The sequence below is a fragment of the Grammomys surdaster genome, unplaced genomic scaffold, assembly GCF_004785775.1.
Source record: "Grammomys surdaster isolate TR1022 unplaced genomic scaffold, NIH_TR_1.0 140, whole genome shotgun sequence".
NCBI classification, from domain to species: domain Eukaryota; kingdom Metazoa; phylum Chordata; class Mammalia; order Rodentia; family Muridae; genus Grammomys; species Grammomys surdaster.
In genome coordinates, this window is record NW_021604598.1 from 3066869 (window position 1) to 3083667 (window position 16799).

The 16799-nt window shown below is 49.8% G+C and overlaps 1 protein-coding gene across 2 annotated transcripts; it reads left to right on the plus strand.

The window, feature by feature from the left end:
- Nucleotides 1-6670: 6670 nt before the first annotated feature.
- Nucleotides 6671-16254, plus strand: Cnn1 (calponin 1). 2 transcript variants are annotated; one of them, XM_028763818.1, is made up of 7 exons: nt 6671-6827; nt 8592-8713; nt 11506-11572; nt 12395-12532; nt 12677-12787; nt 14798-14944; nt 15033-16254. In XM_028763818.1, the coding sequence occupies exons 1-7, from the start codon at nt 6765-6767 to the stop codon at nt 15276-15278; spliced, it is 894 nt and encodes a 297-aa protein (XP_028619651.1). In that variant the 5' UTR covers nt 6671-6764; the 3' UTR covers nt 15279-16254. The 2 variants fall into 2 exon arrangements, with proteins under 2 accessions (XP_028619651.1, XP_028619652.1); XM_028763819.1 differs by lacking the exon at nt 6671-6827 and adding an exon at nt 7630-7647 and having other exon boundaries at nt 15033-15750.
- The last annotated feature ends 545 nt before the right edge of the window (nt 16255-16799 follow it).

A 16799-nucleotide genomic window follows, 5' to 3' on the forward strand; every position in this document is an offset into this window, starting at 1 on the left:
TAGCCTCCGTGTTGCCGGTACACACACCAGTAGCATCGGATAGCCTCTGTGTTGCCGGTACACACACCAGTAGCATCGGATAGCCTCCGTGTTGCCCGTTGCCACACAGCCTCGCCTTTCTCAGTGTGAGAGTCACCTGTCTTACAAAAATAAAAATCTGGCTGTGGTGGCATGGCTACACAGGGAGTTCAAAACCAGCCTGGGCTACGTGAGATCCTATCTCAGAGAGAGAGAGAGGGAGAGAGAGAGAGAGAGCGAGGGGGGGGGGGGGGGGGGGAGGGGGGGAGGGAGGGAGGGAGGGAGGAGAGAATATTAAATGCCAGCAAGCAAACCTGAGTTTGAACCCCTAGACCTCATAATAGGAGAGAACTGACTCCCACAAATTGTTCCCTGACTTAAACACACACACACACATGAATTTGTATGTCATATAAAATAAATGTAATTTAAAAAATTAAAATACAGTCAGGTGTGTAATTCCAACATTCAGAAGACAGAGACGGAAGGATCAGAAGATCAGGGTTATCCTTAGCTGTATAGAAAGTTTAAGGTCAGCCCAGGCTACAGGAGACTGTCTCAGAAATTAAAATAAAATAAAGTTAAATACAACTAAACTCTCTTTGCTGTTTTAGACAGCGTCTCACTATGTAGCCTACCCAACCTGTAACTCATATTATGGACACCAGACTGGTCTTGAACTCATAGAGATCCCACCTGCTTCTGCCTTCTGAGTCTTGGGATTAAACGTGTGCACCACCATGCTAGTAACCAAGTACTTTCTTTCTCTCAGTAGTTTCCTGGAAATCCTGCTGCCTATGAGACTAAGAGATATAGGATGTTCTAGAAAAATGCCAGTCACAGGTCGTGACCCAGTCCCTGTGTGTTCCTCCAGTTGCTCTTCTAGGGAGGGGAGAAACAGAAAGTACAAAGCACTCTCACAGCTACTCCCCTTGGTTCCGGCGGTGCTGGGGAGCTACACCCACACTTAGTGTGCAGCTCAGAATCCCTATGTCAAAGTGAGTGAGTGTGAGACCCACATCTCCCACTGTTCTTGCATTTAGAGATGAAATCTCCCTCTATCCTCCCCCACCTTGGTCCCTCCTCTCCCCAGCCCCCTCTCCACCCAACCCCCTTTCATCCATCCCTGATGTCTGTTCTCTTTCCCCTTCTGAACGAGATTCAAGTATGCCCCCATGGGCCTTCCTTGTTACTTAGCTTCTTTGCGTCTATGGATTGCAGCATGGTTATCCTGTACTTTATGGCTAATATCCACGTACAAGTGAGTACATTCCATGTTTGTCTTTCTGGGTCTGGGTTACCTCACTCAGGATGATATTCTCAAGTTCCATCCATTTGCCTGAAAATTTCATGATGTCATTGTTTTTAATAGCTGCGTTGTAATATTCCATTGTGTAAATGCACCACATTTTCTTTATCCATTCTTCAGTTGAGGGACATCTGTGTTATTTCCAGTCTCTGACTATTACGAATAAAGCTGCTATGAACGTAGTTGAACCCTTCCGGTATGGTAAAGCATCTTTTTGAGTATATGCCCAGGAGTGGTATAGCTGGGTCATGAGATAGAACTATTCCCAGTTTTCTGAGAAACTGCCAAATTGACTTCCAAAGTGACTGTATAAGCTTACAATCCCACCAGCAATGGAGGAGTGTTCCCCTTGCTCCTCATCCTCACCAGCATGTGATGTCACCTGAGTTTTTGATCTTGGCCATTCTTACTGGTGTAAGATGGACTCTCAGGGTTGTTTTGATTTGCATTTCCCTGATGACTAAGGATGTTGAACATTTCTTTAAGAGAGGACTGCCAAGAAAAACTGGTGTAGTGGTTTTTAATCACTCAACACACAAAGGCACCAAAATATGTGGGGAAGTGTTTCAGGGAGTTCCCTCAGGCCTAGGGAAAACGCCGATTATACCTTTACTCCTTTCTTATTTATTCATTTAATATTTAATATTTATTTATTTGTTTAGCTAGTTACTTTTTGAGACAGGGTTTCTCCGTGTAGCCCTCACTGTCCTGGAACTTGCTTTGTAGACCAGACTCCTTGAACTCAGAGAGATCTGCCTGCCTCTGACTCCCCAGTGCTGAGATTAAAGGCGTGCACCACCACTGCCTGACTTATTTAAAAAAAAAATTTTTTTAATTAGATTTTTGTTTTGTTTTGAGACAGGTTATCATGTAGCCCAAGCTACCCTGGAATTCTCTATGTAGTCCATGCTGACCTGAACTCCTGATGTTCCTGCCTCCACTTCTGGAGTGCTGACATCACAGCTGTACATCAGCAAACTTGAAAGATTCCCAAGCTTCTTCTAGGAGTGGGAAACTGAGGCACAGTAGCTGCTGTGGGCCTGTGGTTAAGAGGTTAGGGACCAGGATGGGACCAGCGATGAGCTCCAGGATCAGGACGCCAAGGGAGGCCCACAGAGCACCGCCCCTGGGGTAGCCGGGCTCCCCACCCACCGCCTCCTCAGCCTCCGTGCCTGCGCTCGGACTTCAGAGCTCGCAGGGATTCTATAAATGGCCAAGCGGCGGCGGACCCGGGAGCCCCGCGAGTGAGTCAGCGCTGACGTAGCCGCTCGCTCGGCGCAGTGCCCTGGCCACCAGGGGGTACCAGACCTCGCTGTAGCAATCGCAGCTCTCTCGGTGGAGGAAGCTTTTGGTTATGAATTAATTCAAATTCCACTCTACTTCCTTCAGGCTGTGTGACCTATACAACCGACTACACCTCTTTCTGTTCCCCCTGCAGGACCCTTCTTAGAGGGCTGTTGACAGGCACGGGTTACTGCTATCTTATTTGATCCTTAGCCCACTGGGTCTGTCTGTCTCTCTGTCTCTCTCGCTCTGTCTCTGTCTGTCTCTGTCCCTCCTTTCCCACTCCCTCTCTCCTTCTCTTCCTCCTGTCCAGAGTCTCACTGTGTAGTCCTGGCAGGCCTGTACTACACTATGTAGACCAGGCTGGCCTCAGACTCAGAGATCCAAAGGACTCTGTCTCCTGAGTGCTGAGATTACAGTTGTGTTCCCCCATGACCAACCATTTCTCTTTTATTTATTTTCTTGTTCTCTCTCTTTTTCATCTTACTAATTTTTTTTGAGATAGGATCTCTCTCAAAACTCAATATGTAAGTTAAATATGGCCTCATATCTCTGACCCCTGCGCTGCCGCCTCCCGCTGTGGCTCCGCTGTGCCTGGCTTGTGCCCGGCTGGGGATGGGACCCAAGTATTTTATTTTGAGACAGGTCTTTATGCATGAACGGCAAGCACTGTACCAACTAAACCGAATGTTTGGCACTTCATTTTATTTTGTTTGTTTGTTTGTTTGTTTCTGAGACGGATCTCAAGTCATGTAGCCCAGGTTGGGTCAGAATCACTTTGTAGTTGAGGAGGACCTTGAACTCTTGACCTCCCTGATTGATTGCAGGCATATATCACCAGATATCAAATAGCAACAAGCTGGGTAGCCACCCCTCCCTTCTCAGGGTTCACTGACAATGCCTGTACAATTTCTGTTTGTCAACTTATACAAGGTCTGTTGGTATACACCTGACACACTAGCACTCAGGAGGCCAGCCTGGGCTACATTGTGAAAACCTGTCTCCAAAAGAGGGGAGCAGGTGCTACTGGCATCTCATAAAGGCCTGGAATGCTGTTAAAGTCACAGTGTTCAGGATGGGATTACATGGCAAAGAATTATCCAGCTCCAAGCATCGAGGTGATGGCCAAGACACCGTGTTTGAATCTCACAGGATTAGGGACAGAGGCTGAGTTCAAATTCTGCTGTGACACTGACAAAACTATGTGACATTCCTACAGAAAGGGATTCCACACCCCTGCCTGTGCCTCCAGTCCTCTATCTGTAAAGTACCTATGATAGGGGGCTGGAGAGATGGCTCAGCAGTTAAGAACACTGGCTGCTCTTCCAGAGGTCCTGAGTTCAATTCCCAGCAACCACATGGTGGCTCACAACCATCTGTAATGGGATGTGGTGCCTCTTCTGGTGTGTCTGAAGAGAGCTACAGTGTACTCATCATATACATTAAACAAACAAACAAACATATTTAAAAGTGCCCTTGATAACAGCATCAGCTAAGGAGGCACGGTGATTATCCAGTGGGCTGTATGGTCACAGTTTGGACAAGGCTTGACAGAAAAGCTGTTGGCAAAGTCAGGTTAGGCAATACATGCCTGCAATCCCAGCTACATAGAAGGTGGAGGGAGGCAGATTCTAAGTTCAAGTCCAGCCTGAGAATTTAGTGAGACCTTGTCTCAAGCAAGGTTTTTTTTCTGTGTCTATGTCTCTGTGTTCAGTGACCTGAAAGGCTAGGCCAGGGCATTGGATACTTGAAGCTGGAGTTTCAGGAGGTTGTGAGCCACCTGATATGGGAGCCAGGAACTGAGTTCAAGTCCTCTGCAAGAACAGTGTGTGCTCTTAGCCACTGAGCCATCTCCCCAGCCCGAGAAGTTTTTGTATGTTTTTTGCTTCATAATTTATATGACATGAAAGCGGACATGGGACCATTTGGAAAGAGTAAGACAGTCAAATATAAAAAGGCAGAGCAGGGAGGGTAGTGGTGGGAGAATGTATGATAATGTGCCTGGGCGTGGTTGTCCATGACTGTCATTTCAGGGCTGGGCGTAGAGGAAGGAGAATCGGGAGTTCAAGATCATCCTTGGCTAGATTGCAAGTTCCATATCAGCCTGAGCCCTGTAAGACATTGTCTCACTCACTGCCAAGAAATGTTAGAATAAACCTTTGTATTCAACTCTGTGTGTGTGTGTGTTCACACATACCCCACCTTGCGTGTGGAGGTCAGAGAACAATTTTCAGATTTCTCCTTCCATCACGGGGGTCCCAGAAATCAAACCCAGGCCGTCAGGCTTGGTGGCAAGTCCCTTCACCTGCTAGGCCACCTCATCGGCCCTTCTGTTTCCTGTTCTGTTTGGCATCTGGAATCACCTTCCATCTGCGCTGTTCTCCGGCAGTGCTGGCAGTTATACTGGAAGATTTTCACATGCTGGGTAAGGGCTGTCACTGAGCCTTTACCACTGATATGTGTGCCCAACCCACATCAAAATAAAAATGTATTATTATTATTTATTATTGTTTTGAGGCAGGGTCTAACCATGCAATGTTGGCTGGTCTGGATCTCTCTGTGATCCACCTGCCACTGCCTCCTGGGTGCTGGGATTAATGGTGTGAACTTCCACTCCTTGCCAGATGTGTCCTTTATTTTTTTATTATTTTTTTAAAGATTTATTTATTTATTTTATTTATGAGTACACTATCGCTGTCTTCAGACACACCAGAAGAGGGCATCCAATCTCATTACCGATGGTTGTGAGCCACCATGTGGTTGCTGGGATTTGAACTCAGGACCTCTGGAAGAGCAGTCAGTGCTCTTAACCACTGAGCCATCTCTCCAGCCCCAGATGTGTCCTTTATATGTGGCCAGGAAATTGCAGGCTCATAAAGTATCATTAATGTGTAAAGATTGATGTCATCTACATGTCACTGTCCTGTCCTTGACATGATGTGTGTGAACATCCAACTCCACGGTCCAGATGAGAGCTGTCTAGCTCGGAATACTTACAGGTGTCCAACCGGACCAGCCTGATTTGGATAGAGATTGGGGAGTGTTCATGATGGCCCAAGACCTGTTAACCTGGGCCCCAGTGGCTCAGGTGGCCAGTGAATGGATTTGGGGAATAGATCCAGGGTATGTCTTTGTTTGTTTGGTTTTTTTTTTTCATTTCAAATAGTCCAGACTGGTCTTGAACTCAGTATGTAGCCAAGGATGACCTTATATTTCTGAACACCCTGCCTGTACCTCCTGGGTCCTGGGATTACAGACACGGATTACCAGGCTTGGATTTTGTGGTCCTGGGGATTGGCCAGGGTTCTGAGCATGCAAATCCTCTACTAATAGACCTATATAACTATGTCCTAGCCTCACATTTAAAAAAAATTTTTTCATTACATTTGTGGGGGGGGGTGTCGGTGGCGGGAAGGAGGGAGGGAGAGAGAGATTCACTCTCAAGCCCAGGTTCTTTGCTGCTCCAAGTCCTTGTGAGGGACCAGAGAGGACAGAACTGGGTACCAGATTCTTCAAAGGAAGAAAGCTTTGCTGAGGCTCTCCTTTGTGTTAATCTTTGTATTGGGTACCCTGGAAGTGACATTTCCCCCCTGACCTTTACTACACCGTTGTGAAGCAAGCTCTTTCATTAGCCCTTCTAGAGATATGGCAATAGAGACCCATCGAGGTGAAGGTTGTGTGTAGAGGGTTGGTGTGTGGAGGTCAGTCAGATCATCTTGCAACACTAGGGGTTTGGGGTGGGGGTGCAGCAGTCCTGCCTTGGGACTGAAGGAGTTCAATGACCTCTGAGATAAGGAGTCTCAGAGATGGGCCATAGACAGTTGGCATAGGGAGACTTGTGGAAGAGGGGTGGGCTGTATGAGCAACCCCATCTCAGAAGGAGGCATTCAGCCCCCTAGGTGGAAACAATGACACAGTCAGCTCCCAATACCAAGGCTCTGACATCAGGAGGTGGGGGTGGCCAGAGTATGTGTGGGGTGCCACGCCCCTTGGCAAGCCCCCGTGGCCAATGGGACAGGCTTGGAAGAGTCCAGGGCTGGCTTCTGGAGCTTCAAAAACGTGTGAAGAGGGAAGAGGGAGCAGACGGAGGCTTAGCTGCCTTTGCGCTGGTCCTCGGCACCTCCCTCCGCTTTGCCCGAGCCCCCTGGTCAGCATGTCGTCTGCACATTTTAACCGAGGTCCTGCCTACGGCCTGTCTGCTGAAGTAAAGAACAAGGTAAGGCTGGAAGGACTGACAGACACCCTGCCGGGACAGAGCCCTGTTCTCTGAACCCCCTCCTACCTGTGTCACGTGTCTCTAAGTCCTGAGAAGAGAAGGAAGATAACGGATAGGGGCTGTTTTTCTGTCCTTGCAACATCCCAGAGCCCTCAGTTACTTGAGGGGTGAAGTGAGGGGACCCCACAATCCAAAAATAGAAGTAATCGGAGTGCTGCAAAGATTCCCCACGTGGTCAGAGTCAATCTTCTTGTTCCTGGGAGGGATGTAGAGGGAAGGGACAGATTCCCTACCTTAAAAAAAAAAATCAGCTATGCCGGTCTATAGAGCTAAATGATACTGAGAGACAGCATCTTCCTGCTGGTGGGTAAACTGAGGCTTAGAAAGGAGAAACAAGAAACTAGGGCACCAGGTAAGGCAAGTGCAAAGCCAAACTGTCTCCACAACGGGATGGGCAAGCTTCTCGAGACTGGGAACTGCGCGGAGGGGGAGAGGCAGTCCCATTTGCCAGAAGGGAACACTGAGGCACTTTCTTTCCAGGATCCCACAGCAGGAGCCTCGGGGAGCGAGGAGCAGGGATTGGGACCTGGATCCGGTTGGGGTATCCTAAGGGCTGGAGTTCAGGGAGTGTGGGGGGCGGGTGCTCTGCCGGAGACTGATGGCAGCGCCGCCCCCTCCCCCCAGCGCCGGCCCCAGAGTCACAGAGGAGCCGCCGCGCCTTATAAGGCGGCCTTGGGCAGCCCGGGCCCGCGCTATATAAGGGCCGGTTTGCTTTATAAAGCCGGGCTGGTGAGGAGGGGGGCGACAGGGCTGGGGCCAGGTAAGGGCTGCATCCCTCCTCTCCCCATGCAGAAGAGAAGCATCCCTCCATCTCACCACCACCAGGGGCTGGGAGGCTAGCTTGCAGGAGGATTGCAGAAAGAACGCGAAGCAGCCCTGGAGACAGGAGACAGGAGACAGGAGACAGGAGAGAAAGCTAGGAGGGAGATACGAGCTAAGAGGTTGAGAAGGGAGTGTGCGGGATCCCACCCCTACTGGCAAGATGGGATCAAAGCGGAAGCTACAAAAAAAAAAAAGCTGTCTGGACAGGGGACAGACAGGTCTTCAGAGATGGGACACCCCCTCCCCCGACTGAATAAAAGATAATGTAGAGAATTGGGGAACAGAGAAGAGAACAGACCAAGTGGGGCTGAGGACAAACCTAACGAAACAGCAGGCAAGTCTTAGGAGGGGGACGAAAAGTTCTCATTTCTAACTAGAGATTGTGTGCATGATGACCTGGGACGACACTGAGCGAGGTTTCCCAGGGGGCTTCTTCTTAGGGCTCCTCCCCACCCCCAGTTTAAGGCATTTCCCCTTCCAACAGGAGAGTGGGGAGGGCTGCGTCAGGGAAAGCTAAGCCCCAAGTTTGGCTTGAAGGGGAAACCAAGCGGCCAAGCGCCGCCCCGCCCCCTACCCCCCACCCCCACCCCCAACTTCAAGGATCTGGCTTTCCAGTCCCCTCTTGTCTATTCATTGGTGCCAAACCTCAGAATGCCCGGAATGGCCCCCTGGGCAGGTGCCACCTCAACCCTGGCCCTCAGCCTGCCCCCAACACCCCTCCCCTACTGTGGACACTGAGAAAGGATTGCCTTAGTTGGGATGAGGTAGGAGATCCTGCCTATCTGGACTGGGCTGGGCACGCAGAAAGCCAAAGCCTCTCTCTATTGCCCGTGTCCTCATCACCTGCTCTTCACCTGCTCTGCATGTCTGTCTCCTCTTCAGCTGGCCCAGAAATACGACCATCAGCGAGAGCAGGAGCTGAGAGAGTGGATTGAGGGGGTGACGGGCCGCCGCATCGGGAACAACTTTATGGATGGCCTCAAAGACGGGATCATTCTTTGCGAGTGAGTGAGGTTTTTAGGGTGCAGGCCCTGCCTCTAGCCCAGCAGTCCCTCTCCAAAGAGCCCCTCAACATCCCCGGGTGATACTGAGCCTGGAGCTGGAGTTAGACACTGATATTTGATGCCGCCCCATTCCTTGAAAGGCTGAAGACACTGACCCTGTGCCGGTTTCACAGGCAGAGATGACAAGAGTCAGTCAGGTTAAAAACACAGGTAACACGGAAGCCCTTAGGTGTTACAAGGGTATTATTCAGCTAGCCCACTCTACAGGGCAGGTCTGTCTATGGATTCCAGCATCAGAGCTAAATGGCAGTGGACAACAGTGGCTGTTATCACCAGTTTAAATGACATTAGGGTGGTGTCCCACTGCCCTCATCACTGGATGAAAATTGTCCCCATGGCCTGGCATACACCTGTGACCTCAGCACTGGCAAAGCTAAGGAAGGGTTAGGAATTCTAGGTCAGCCTAGGCTGCATAACAAGACCCTGTCTTCTAAAACGAGGAAGGGAGAACACCCTTCCAGCATGCAGGAGGCACTAGGTTCATCTTTTGCACAGCATAAAGCCAGGTGTGGTGGTGCAGGCCTGTAACTCTGGGCACATTAGAGGTGGAGGTAGGAGAATCAGAAATCTGATGGCACCCTGGCTCCACACTGAGTTTGGAACCATAGGCTACAGGAAAGCCTGCCTTGCAAAACAGAACAACATAACCCCTACACTAGGCCTGGGGAGATGGCTCAGTCAGGAAGGCGCTTGCTGTGTAGGTCTGAGGACTTGGGTGCTAAAACAGAAGGCAGGCTGGAGAGGTGGCTTAGGGATTGATAGCTCTTGCTCCATGATCAGAAGAACAGAGTTGGGGTCCCGACATCCACGTAGTGAGTCAAACATCCCTGCAAATACCAGCAACCCTGGCTCGGAGGGTTGGGAGGACAGGAAGAACATTGGGGTTTGATGGGTTCCAGCCCAGCTGAGAGAACGTGAGTCCCACGTTCCGGGACTCAAAAGAATGGGCAGAGAGTGATAGAGGAGGACACCCAATGTCATTTTGTGGCCTGTATACATGCACACGTGCACACACATGCACACGCGCACGCACACGCACACGCACACCACCAGCACAATGTCTACTAGCCTAATTTGGTAGCTAATTTAAACTAGTCTATTCGGTAAGCTTGTCTCAAAAAACCAACGTGGGAGCTAGAGAGACGTCTCGCTGGGCACAGGCGCTGCTGTGCAGGGCTGGCAGTCTGCGCTCCATTGCTGATCCATGGGAAGATGGAGAGAGAGGATGGAATCAACACAGGCACCCCATCACAGTGCCTCCCCATGTCACCCAGGTGAATGTCACCTGAGGGGCCGCAGGGGAGACTGGCCTCTGGCCTCTGCACACATAAGCTACACACATGCAAACGTGCACATACAAGCACATAGCAATAGTAAACAGACTCTTGCAACTCCTAGCACCAGGTACAAGCTCTTTTTTTGTACATGTATCTGTGAGTGTGAAGTGGGCTACACATATTGTGTGTGCGCATATAGAGAGGTCAGAGGGCAAACTGTAGGAGTTTGTTCTCTCTTCTTACCCAGGATTTGGGCTGAAGTCATCTGGCTTGGCTGCAAGTGGCCTTACCCACTGAGCCATCTTGCTTGCCCTCTTCTTTGAAAAACAAAACAAAATAACCAACCCAACCTTATTTATACATGAGGGTGTTTTGGCAGCATGTATGTCTTCCCCTGGACAAGTACCCAGAGCTCTTCACTGCTGAGCTGTCTTTCTAGTTCCCTCTTTTTTTTTTTTTTTTTTAGACAAGGTTTCATGTAGCAGAGGCTGGCCTTGAACTCCTCATCCCCTGCCTCCACCATCTGAGTGCTGGGATAATAGGCTAGCATGATCACACCTAGACATCCCATTTCCCCCTAACACTGGGCAAGGTCTTGAACCCAGCCGGGGCTTGTCTGCTTCTGAGTCTGACACTGTGAGTTACCACTCCCCCTTGGAAAGCTTCTCAGAGGTGCAGTACAGCTCAGCTTCACCGAGGCCTGATGCTCAGAGGTGGGGCTATTTATCTTCTTTCTTTCCTATCTACGAGAAACAAGAGTCTGGGACATGCTGGTGTCCTGGCTTACAGAGAGCTGGCTCAGGCCTGGATACAGAGCTAGGGCTGAGGTTCTACAGTAGAGGACACACACCTAAGCAAGGGTGCCTGAGTGCCATCCCAGCTAATGGACCAGCCAGCCATTTCCTTAGTCATTCATGTAATACGCATTTATAGAACTCCTGGTATACACAGGCCTTTGCTCTAGGCACTCGGAAAGTGACCAGACTCCGTGTAGAGCCTGAGGGAGCATTGGTACTAGTGGGAGAAATCGTGCTGTTTCCATACTCAGCAGTATTATCACCATGAAAAGAAATGGTTACCAACCAACCAACCAACCAGATACTCACACTCATGCCTATAGCAAGAGAGTACAATGAAGAACACCCAGTGGGATGATGATTGGCTCAGTGGGGACAGACACTTGCTGCCAACACTGCTGACCTGAGTTCAATTCCCAGGACCCACATTTTGGAAAGAAAGAACAGACTCCTAAAAGTTGTCCAACGACTTTCACACACGGGTGGCTGACACAAGGATTTCCTGGATGGCAACTGGGTCTAGCTGCCCACAGTTGCGTCTACCATAAGCATGTGCTAGGTACAAAAGGGTCCCCTTCCAGCTGTCAGCTCTTCCACCCAGCCAGGATCCTGAAGCAACTGGGACTCACCTGCCCCACTCCCCGCTTCTCTTTGTCAGATTTATCAACAAGCTCCAACCGGGTTCTGTGAAGAAGGTCAATGAGTCAACCCAGAACTGGCACCAGGTAAGTTCAGACACAACGTACTCGTTTGTTTTCTGTTTTAGTATTGCAGATTGAACCCGGAGCTTTGAATACGTGCTAGACTGGAGCTCCATTGCCTAGCCATGCCTCAGCCCCTCACTGGGGGACTCCAGGCAGGAGCTCTACCACTGAGCCACACCCCCACACCCTCACTGGGGGATTCCAGGCAGGGGCCCTACCTTAGATCCACACTCAACCTCAGATTTCCATTGCTGGTTTTGACAAAGCCTCCCCTCACTGTCAGAGGACTACTCTGGTCTTGGTCCTCTCCTACTTGTTTGAGAAAAGGTCTCCATCTCTTCATTGTTTTCCTCTGGGACCAGGCTGGCAGTCTCTCAAAGTGAGGATTCTGTCCCTGCTTCCGGTCTCACCTATAGGAGTCCTAGGATTTCAGACATTCATGCCATGTATGTGGCTTTTACTTGATTTCTGGAGATTCAAACTCTGATCCTGACAGAGTTTGCTTGTTTTGTTTGCTTGTATTTCTTACAAAATCACCTTCCTGGCTCTTTATTTTGAGACAATGTATCATTAAGATGCCCAGGCAGCCGTTGAATTTGCAATCCTGCCTCAGCTTCCTCAGGGGGATTCCTTCTGGTGTTTATTTGTGTGTGTGTGTGTGTGTGTGTGTGTGTGTGTGTGTGTTATGTACACTTGTGTGTGGACAAGTGCCCACAGAGGCCCAGAAGAGGCATGGAATCCCTTGGAGCTGGAGTTACAGGAGTTTCATTCAGTCCTTTATCCCCTAGCCCCTCAGCCCTCCACACCACCCTCCCATCTCTGACATGGTCTCTTCTCCTACAGCTGGAGAACATAGGTAATTTCATCAAAGCCATTACCAAGTATGGGGTGAAACCTCATGACATCTTTGAGGCCAACGACCTGTTTGAGAACACCAACCACACACAAGTTCAGTCCACTCTCCTGGCTCTAGCCAGCATGGTGAGTGTGGGGGCAGAGGCCGGGGCTGGGCTGAGGCCTGACATAAATAGGGACACTCAGGCCCCTGAGCCTCGCAAAGGGTACAGGGTCACTGAGGGGAAGTGAGGCCTGCTGGAGCCTCATGTCCTCCTTTCCTCCATGCAGGCCAAGACAAAAGGAAACAAAGTCAATGTGGGGGTCAAATATGCAGAGAAACAAGAGCGGAGATTTGAACCTGAGAAGCTGAGAGAAGGCAGGAACATCATTGGACTACAGGTATGGCCCCTTCTTCACATGGGCTGCTCTGGGCTGCAGGGAAGGTAGCCCAGAGCCTGGAGGCTTTAAGGGGTCAGAATATTAGTATAATGGGTGGGACACTGGACGGCGTTAGTGGTTTCTATTTACTAATATGGTCCCTCTGCCCATAGTCCTAAGTAGTTCCTGATTTTGCAGACCCTTAAGATATTTAATTTATCTTTACATGAATGAGTGTTTTGCCTGCATGTATACCTATGAATCACATGTGTCCTAGTACACACCTAGGCCAGAAGAGGGCATCAGATCCCCTGGAACTGGAATTATAGACCACTGTTAGCAGCCATGTGGGTGCTGGAAAACAAACCCAGGTCTCTGGAAGAGCAGCTAGTGCTCTGAAACACAGCCATCTCTCCAGCCTCTAGATCCTTTTTTCACACTTTTTTTTTTTTTTTGCTTTTTCGAGACAGGGTTTCTCTGTGTAGTCCTGGCTGTCCTGGAACAAACATTTTTTTTTCTAATTATTTTTGTATTTGCCTGTATGCATGTATGTATGTGCACCATGGTGTGTGTAGTACCCACAGAGATAACAAGAGGATGTTGTGTCCCCTAGGAGTAACTACTTACCTGTAATTACGGATTGCTGTGGGTGCTGGGAGTGGAACCTGGATCCTTTGGAAGAGCAGTCAGTGTTCTTAACCACTGAGCATCTCTCTGTGTATATATATATACAGATAGAGAAACTAGGGTTTGCAGAAGGAAGCACACTATTCTTCGTCAGTGTTGGGGACTGAGTCTAGGCAAGCACACTGCCCTGGTTACGTCTCCACGCCCATTCGCTTTTCCTGTGTGTGAATGTGTCTGTGCATGTGTGTACATCAAGGTCAGAGGTCTCAGCCACTGTCATTCCTCAGAAGACATCCACTTTGCTTTGTTTTTGTTTGTTTTGTTTTGAAATAGGGATTCTCTTTGTAGCCCTGGCTATCCTGGAACTTTCTATGTAGACCAGGCTGGCCTCCATCTGCCTCTGCTTCCAAGAGCTGGGATCAAAGGTGTGCACCTCCACATCTGGGCATCTTGCTTTTTGAGACAGAGTCTCTCACTGGGTTTTCTAGTTTGTATTCTGATGTAATAGAACACCAACCGAAGCAACTGGCAGGGGGAGGGGTTTATTTGGCTTGAATTTCCACATCATAGCTCACACTGGGGAGAAGTCAGCAAAGGAGCCTGGAGGCAGGAACTGATGCGGAGACCACGGACAAACATTACTGACTGGCTTGCTCTCTGTGGCATGCTCAATTTTCTTATCTATCTCAGGACCACCTACCTAGGGATAGCCCACTGACTTGTGGGCTGGGTCCTAGGCAAGCACTTGAGGCAGGGTCTCCTATAACCCAGGTTAGCCCTGAATTCACTATTCAAAGCTAGCCTTGAGCTTCTCCTCTGATCCTCCTGCCTCTACCTCCTTAGTACAATTTTTTATCCCGACACAAGGTCTCTCGCTAAGTTGCTCAGGCTGACGGCCAGTTTGCTGGAGGCAAGGCAGGCCTTTACCTGCCATCCCCTCCTTTGGCCTCCCCATCGAGCAGCTAGGACTGTGGACCTGTGCTGGCAGCCCCGGCTTGATCTACCTCTCTTTCTCTTTTCATTTATTTTATTGTTTGAGACAAGTTCTCACTGTGTGGCCCTGGCTGGCCTGGAACTCACCATGTAGACTAGGCTGGCTTCAAACTCACCGAGATCCACCTGCCTCTGCCTTCTCCGGTTCTCTCCTTTCACTATGTGGGTCCCATGGGTCAAACTCAGGTCATTAGGATTGGAGGCAAGACCCTTTACCCACTGAGCCATCTGTCCCTCAGGGCCTGAGCTTAAACTTCTCATCCTCTTGGGATTCCAGTTGACAGGATGTAGGCCACACGTTGAACCTAAAAGCCTGTTCATATACTATCCCCACTCTTTTTCTGGCCTCCTGCTTTTGTGTCTCACGGGGACACCCTGTAATCCTTATTGATTAATTAATCTCTTTCCTAGATGGGCACCAACAAGTTTGCCAGTCAGCAGGGCATGACGGCCTATGGTACCCGGCGTCACCTCTATGATCCCAAACTGGGCACAGATCAGCCCCTGGACCAGGCGACCATCAGCCTGCAGATGGGCACCAACAAGGGCGCCAGCCAGGTTTGTGTAGTCGGCGGGACACCCGGTGAAATGCGGTGGGGGAGTGGGGCTGCTACCCCTGTGGCTTGACCACTGTTCCATCCTTTAGGCTGGCATGACTGCACCAGGGACCAAGCGGCAGATCTTTGAGCCAGCTCTGGGCATGGAACACTGTGACACACTCAACGTCAGCTTGCAGATGGGCAGCAACAAGGGGGCCTCACAGAGGGGCATGACAGTATATGGGCTGCCTCGCCAGGTGTACGATCCCAAGTACTGCCTGAACCCAGAATACCCAGAGCTGGGTGAGCCCACCCACAATCACCACCCGCACAACTACTACAACTCTGCCTAGGCCCCCTCCCCAAGGGCTGGCTGCTGCTCTTGGCTGGACCCAGCTGGCCCAGCCAACCCCATCTCCTGCATGGCGTCCCCCCAGCCCCCTGGCACCTGCCTATAGGGTTACAGTTTGGGGAGATCAGGGCGAGGGGGACAATGGGAAGAAGGGGGCCCCTCATCCCTGGAGCTTTTGCAGGGCCCAACATAGAATTGGGTGTCCCCATTAGCGCCCAAAGGAAGCACTGAGTAAAGCTATTCCAGCTGCCCCCCCTTTACTCCCTCACAAGTGAGTACCTCCCAGAACCAGAAACCCTTCAAGCAAAGCCCCCAGAACCCAGGCTTGGCCTGACCCCTGCCCCATTCCCGCAACGGGAGCAGAATGCATGCCTGGAAACGCAGTGGACACACGCAGTTTGGTTTTGCAGTGACTGGCATTGGTGGATGTGACAGCAGCATTTGTAACTCGAACACTTTCTTTTTCTATTTCACTGGAGCACAATAAATGGCTGTGACATCATCGAAGTCTTGGGGCCAGTTGTTTAGGATTGTGGCTTAGATAATCCTCATCCTCCTACATATATAAAAGGTATACAGACCCACCTATATACACTAGGGCCAGTGAGATGGCTCAGAGCTGGTAAAGGCACTTGACACCACGTTTATGACCTGAGTTCAATCCTTGAGACCCACATGGTCGAAAAGAATCAGTTTCTACAATAGCCTCTGACCTCCACACAGGCCATGTGATACATACCCTTCCTTAAATAAATATGTATTTAAAAATTAAATAGATACACCTACAGACCTCACACCACTACACAGGGTAAGCACATTGCAAATGCCACATACATTTAAACAAAACATGATCAGGAGTGTCCTGGGAAGGGTCCCAGATTGTGTGCAAATGGTGTGCACTGGTACTACTGGGCCAGATAATGTACCTAATGTTGGCAGAGCTGTTGAGTAATTAACCTTGGGGCACAGCTTTCTCTGTATGCCTCCTTGTACCCAGAAGTGTCTCTCTTTTTTTCTCCTCAAAACTGAACCTCATGGACTGGTGAGATGTCACAACTGTAAAGGCATGTTACACGCAACAAAGGTGTTTGCTGCTAAGTCTGACAACTTTGAGTTCGAACCATAGGTCCTACTCGATGAAGGACCAACTCCATTTTTTTTTGTCTTTTTGAGACAGGATTTGTGTGTGTGTATGTGTGTGTGTGTGTTGGGTGGGGGGTAGTCCTGGTTGTCCTAGAACTTGCTCTTTTGACCAGGCTGGGTTTGAACTTACGAAGAACTGCCCACCTCTGTCTCCTAAGTGCTGGGACCACCACCATCCAGCAATAAATGTCTTTTGAAAACAAAACAAAACAAAACAAAACAAACAAACAAACCCAAAAACTGAGTCCCAGGGCTGGCCTAGGATCCTGAAAGTGTAGACAGGTCTTTGACATCACCTTGCTTCAGCAAAGACCCTGTTCTCTTGAAGAAGGCTCTAGATGTTCTGCCTGAACACTACCTGTCTGCTGGTCAGGGCTTC

Excerpts from the sequence above, each read along its gene's own strand:
- Cnn1 (XM_028763818.1), top strand. The coding sequence starts at position 6,765 with ATGTCGTCTGCACATTTTAACCGAGGTCCTGCCTACGGCCTGTCTGCT. Across the intron at positions 11,573-12,394 it reads CAACCCAGAACTGGCACCAG|CTGGAGAACATAGGTAATTT; the intron begins GTAAGTTCAGAC and ends CTTCTCCTACAG. Across the intron at positions 14,945-15,032 it reads CCAACAAGGGCGCCAGCCAG|GCTGGCATGACTGCACCAGG; the intron begins GTTTGTGTAGTC and ends TCCATCCTTTAG.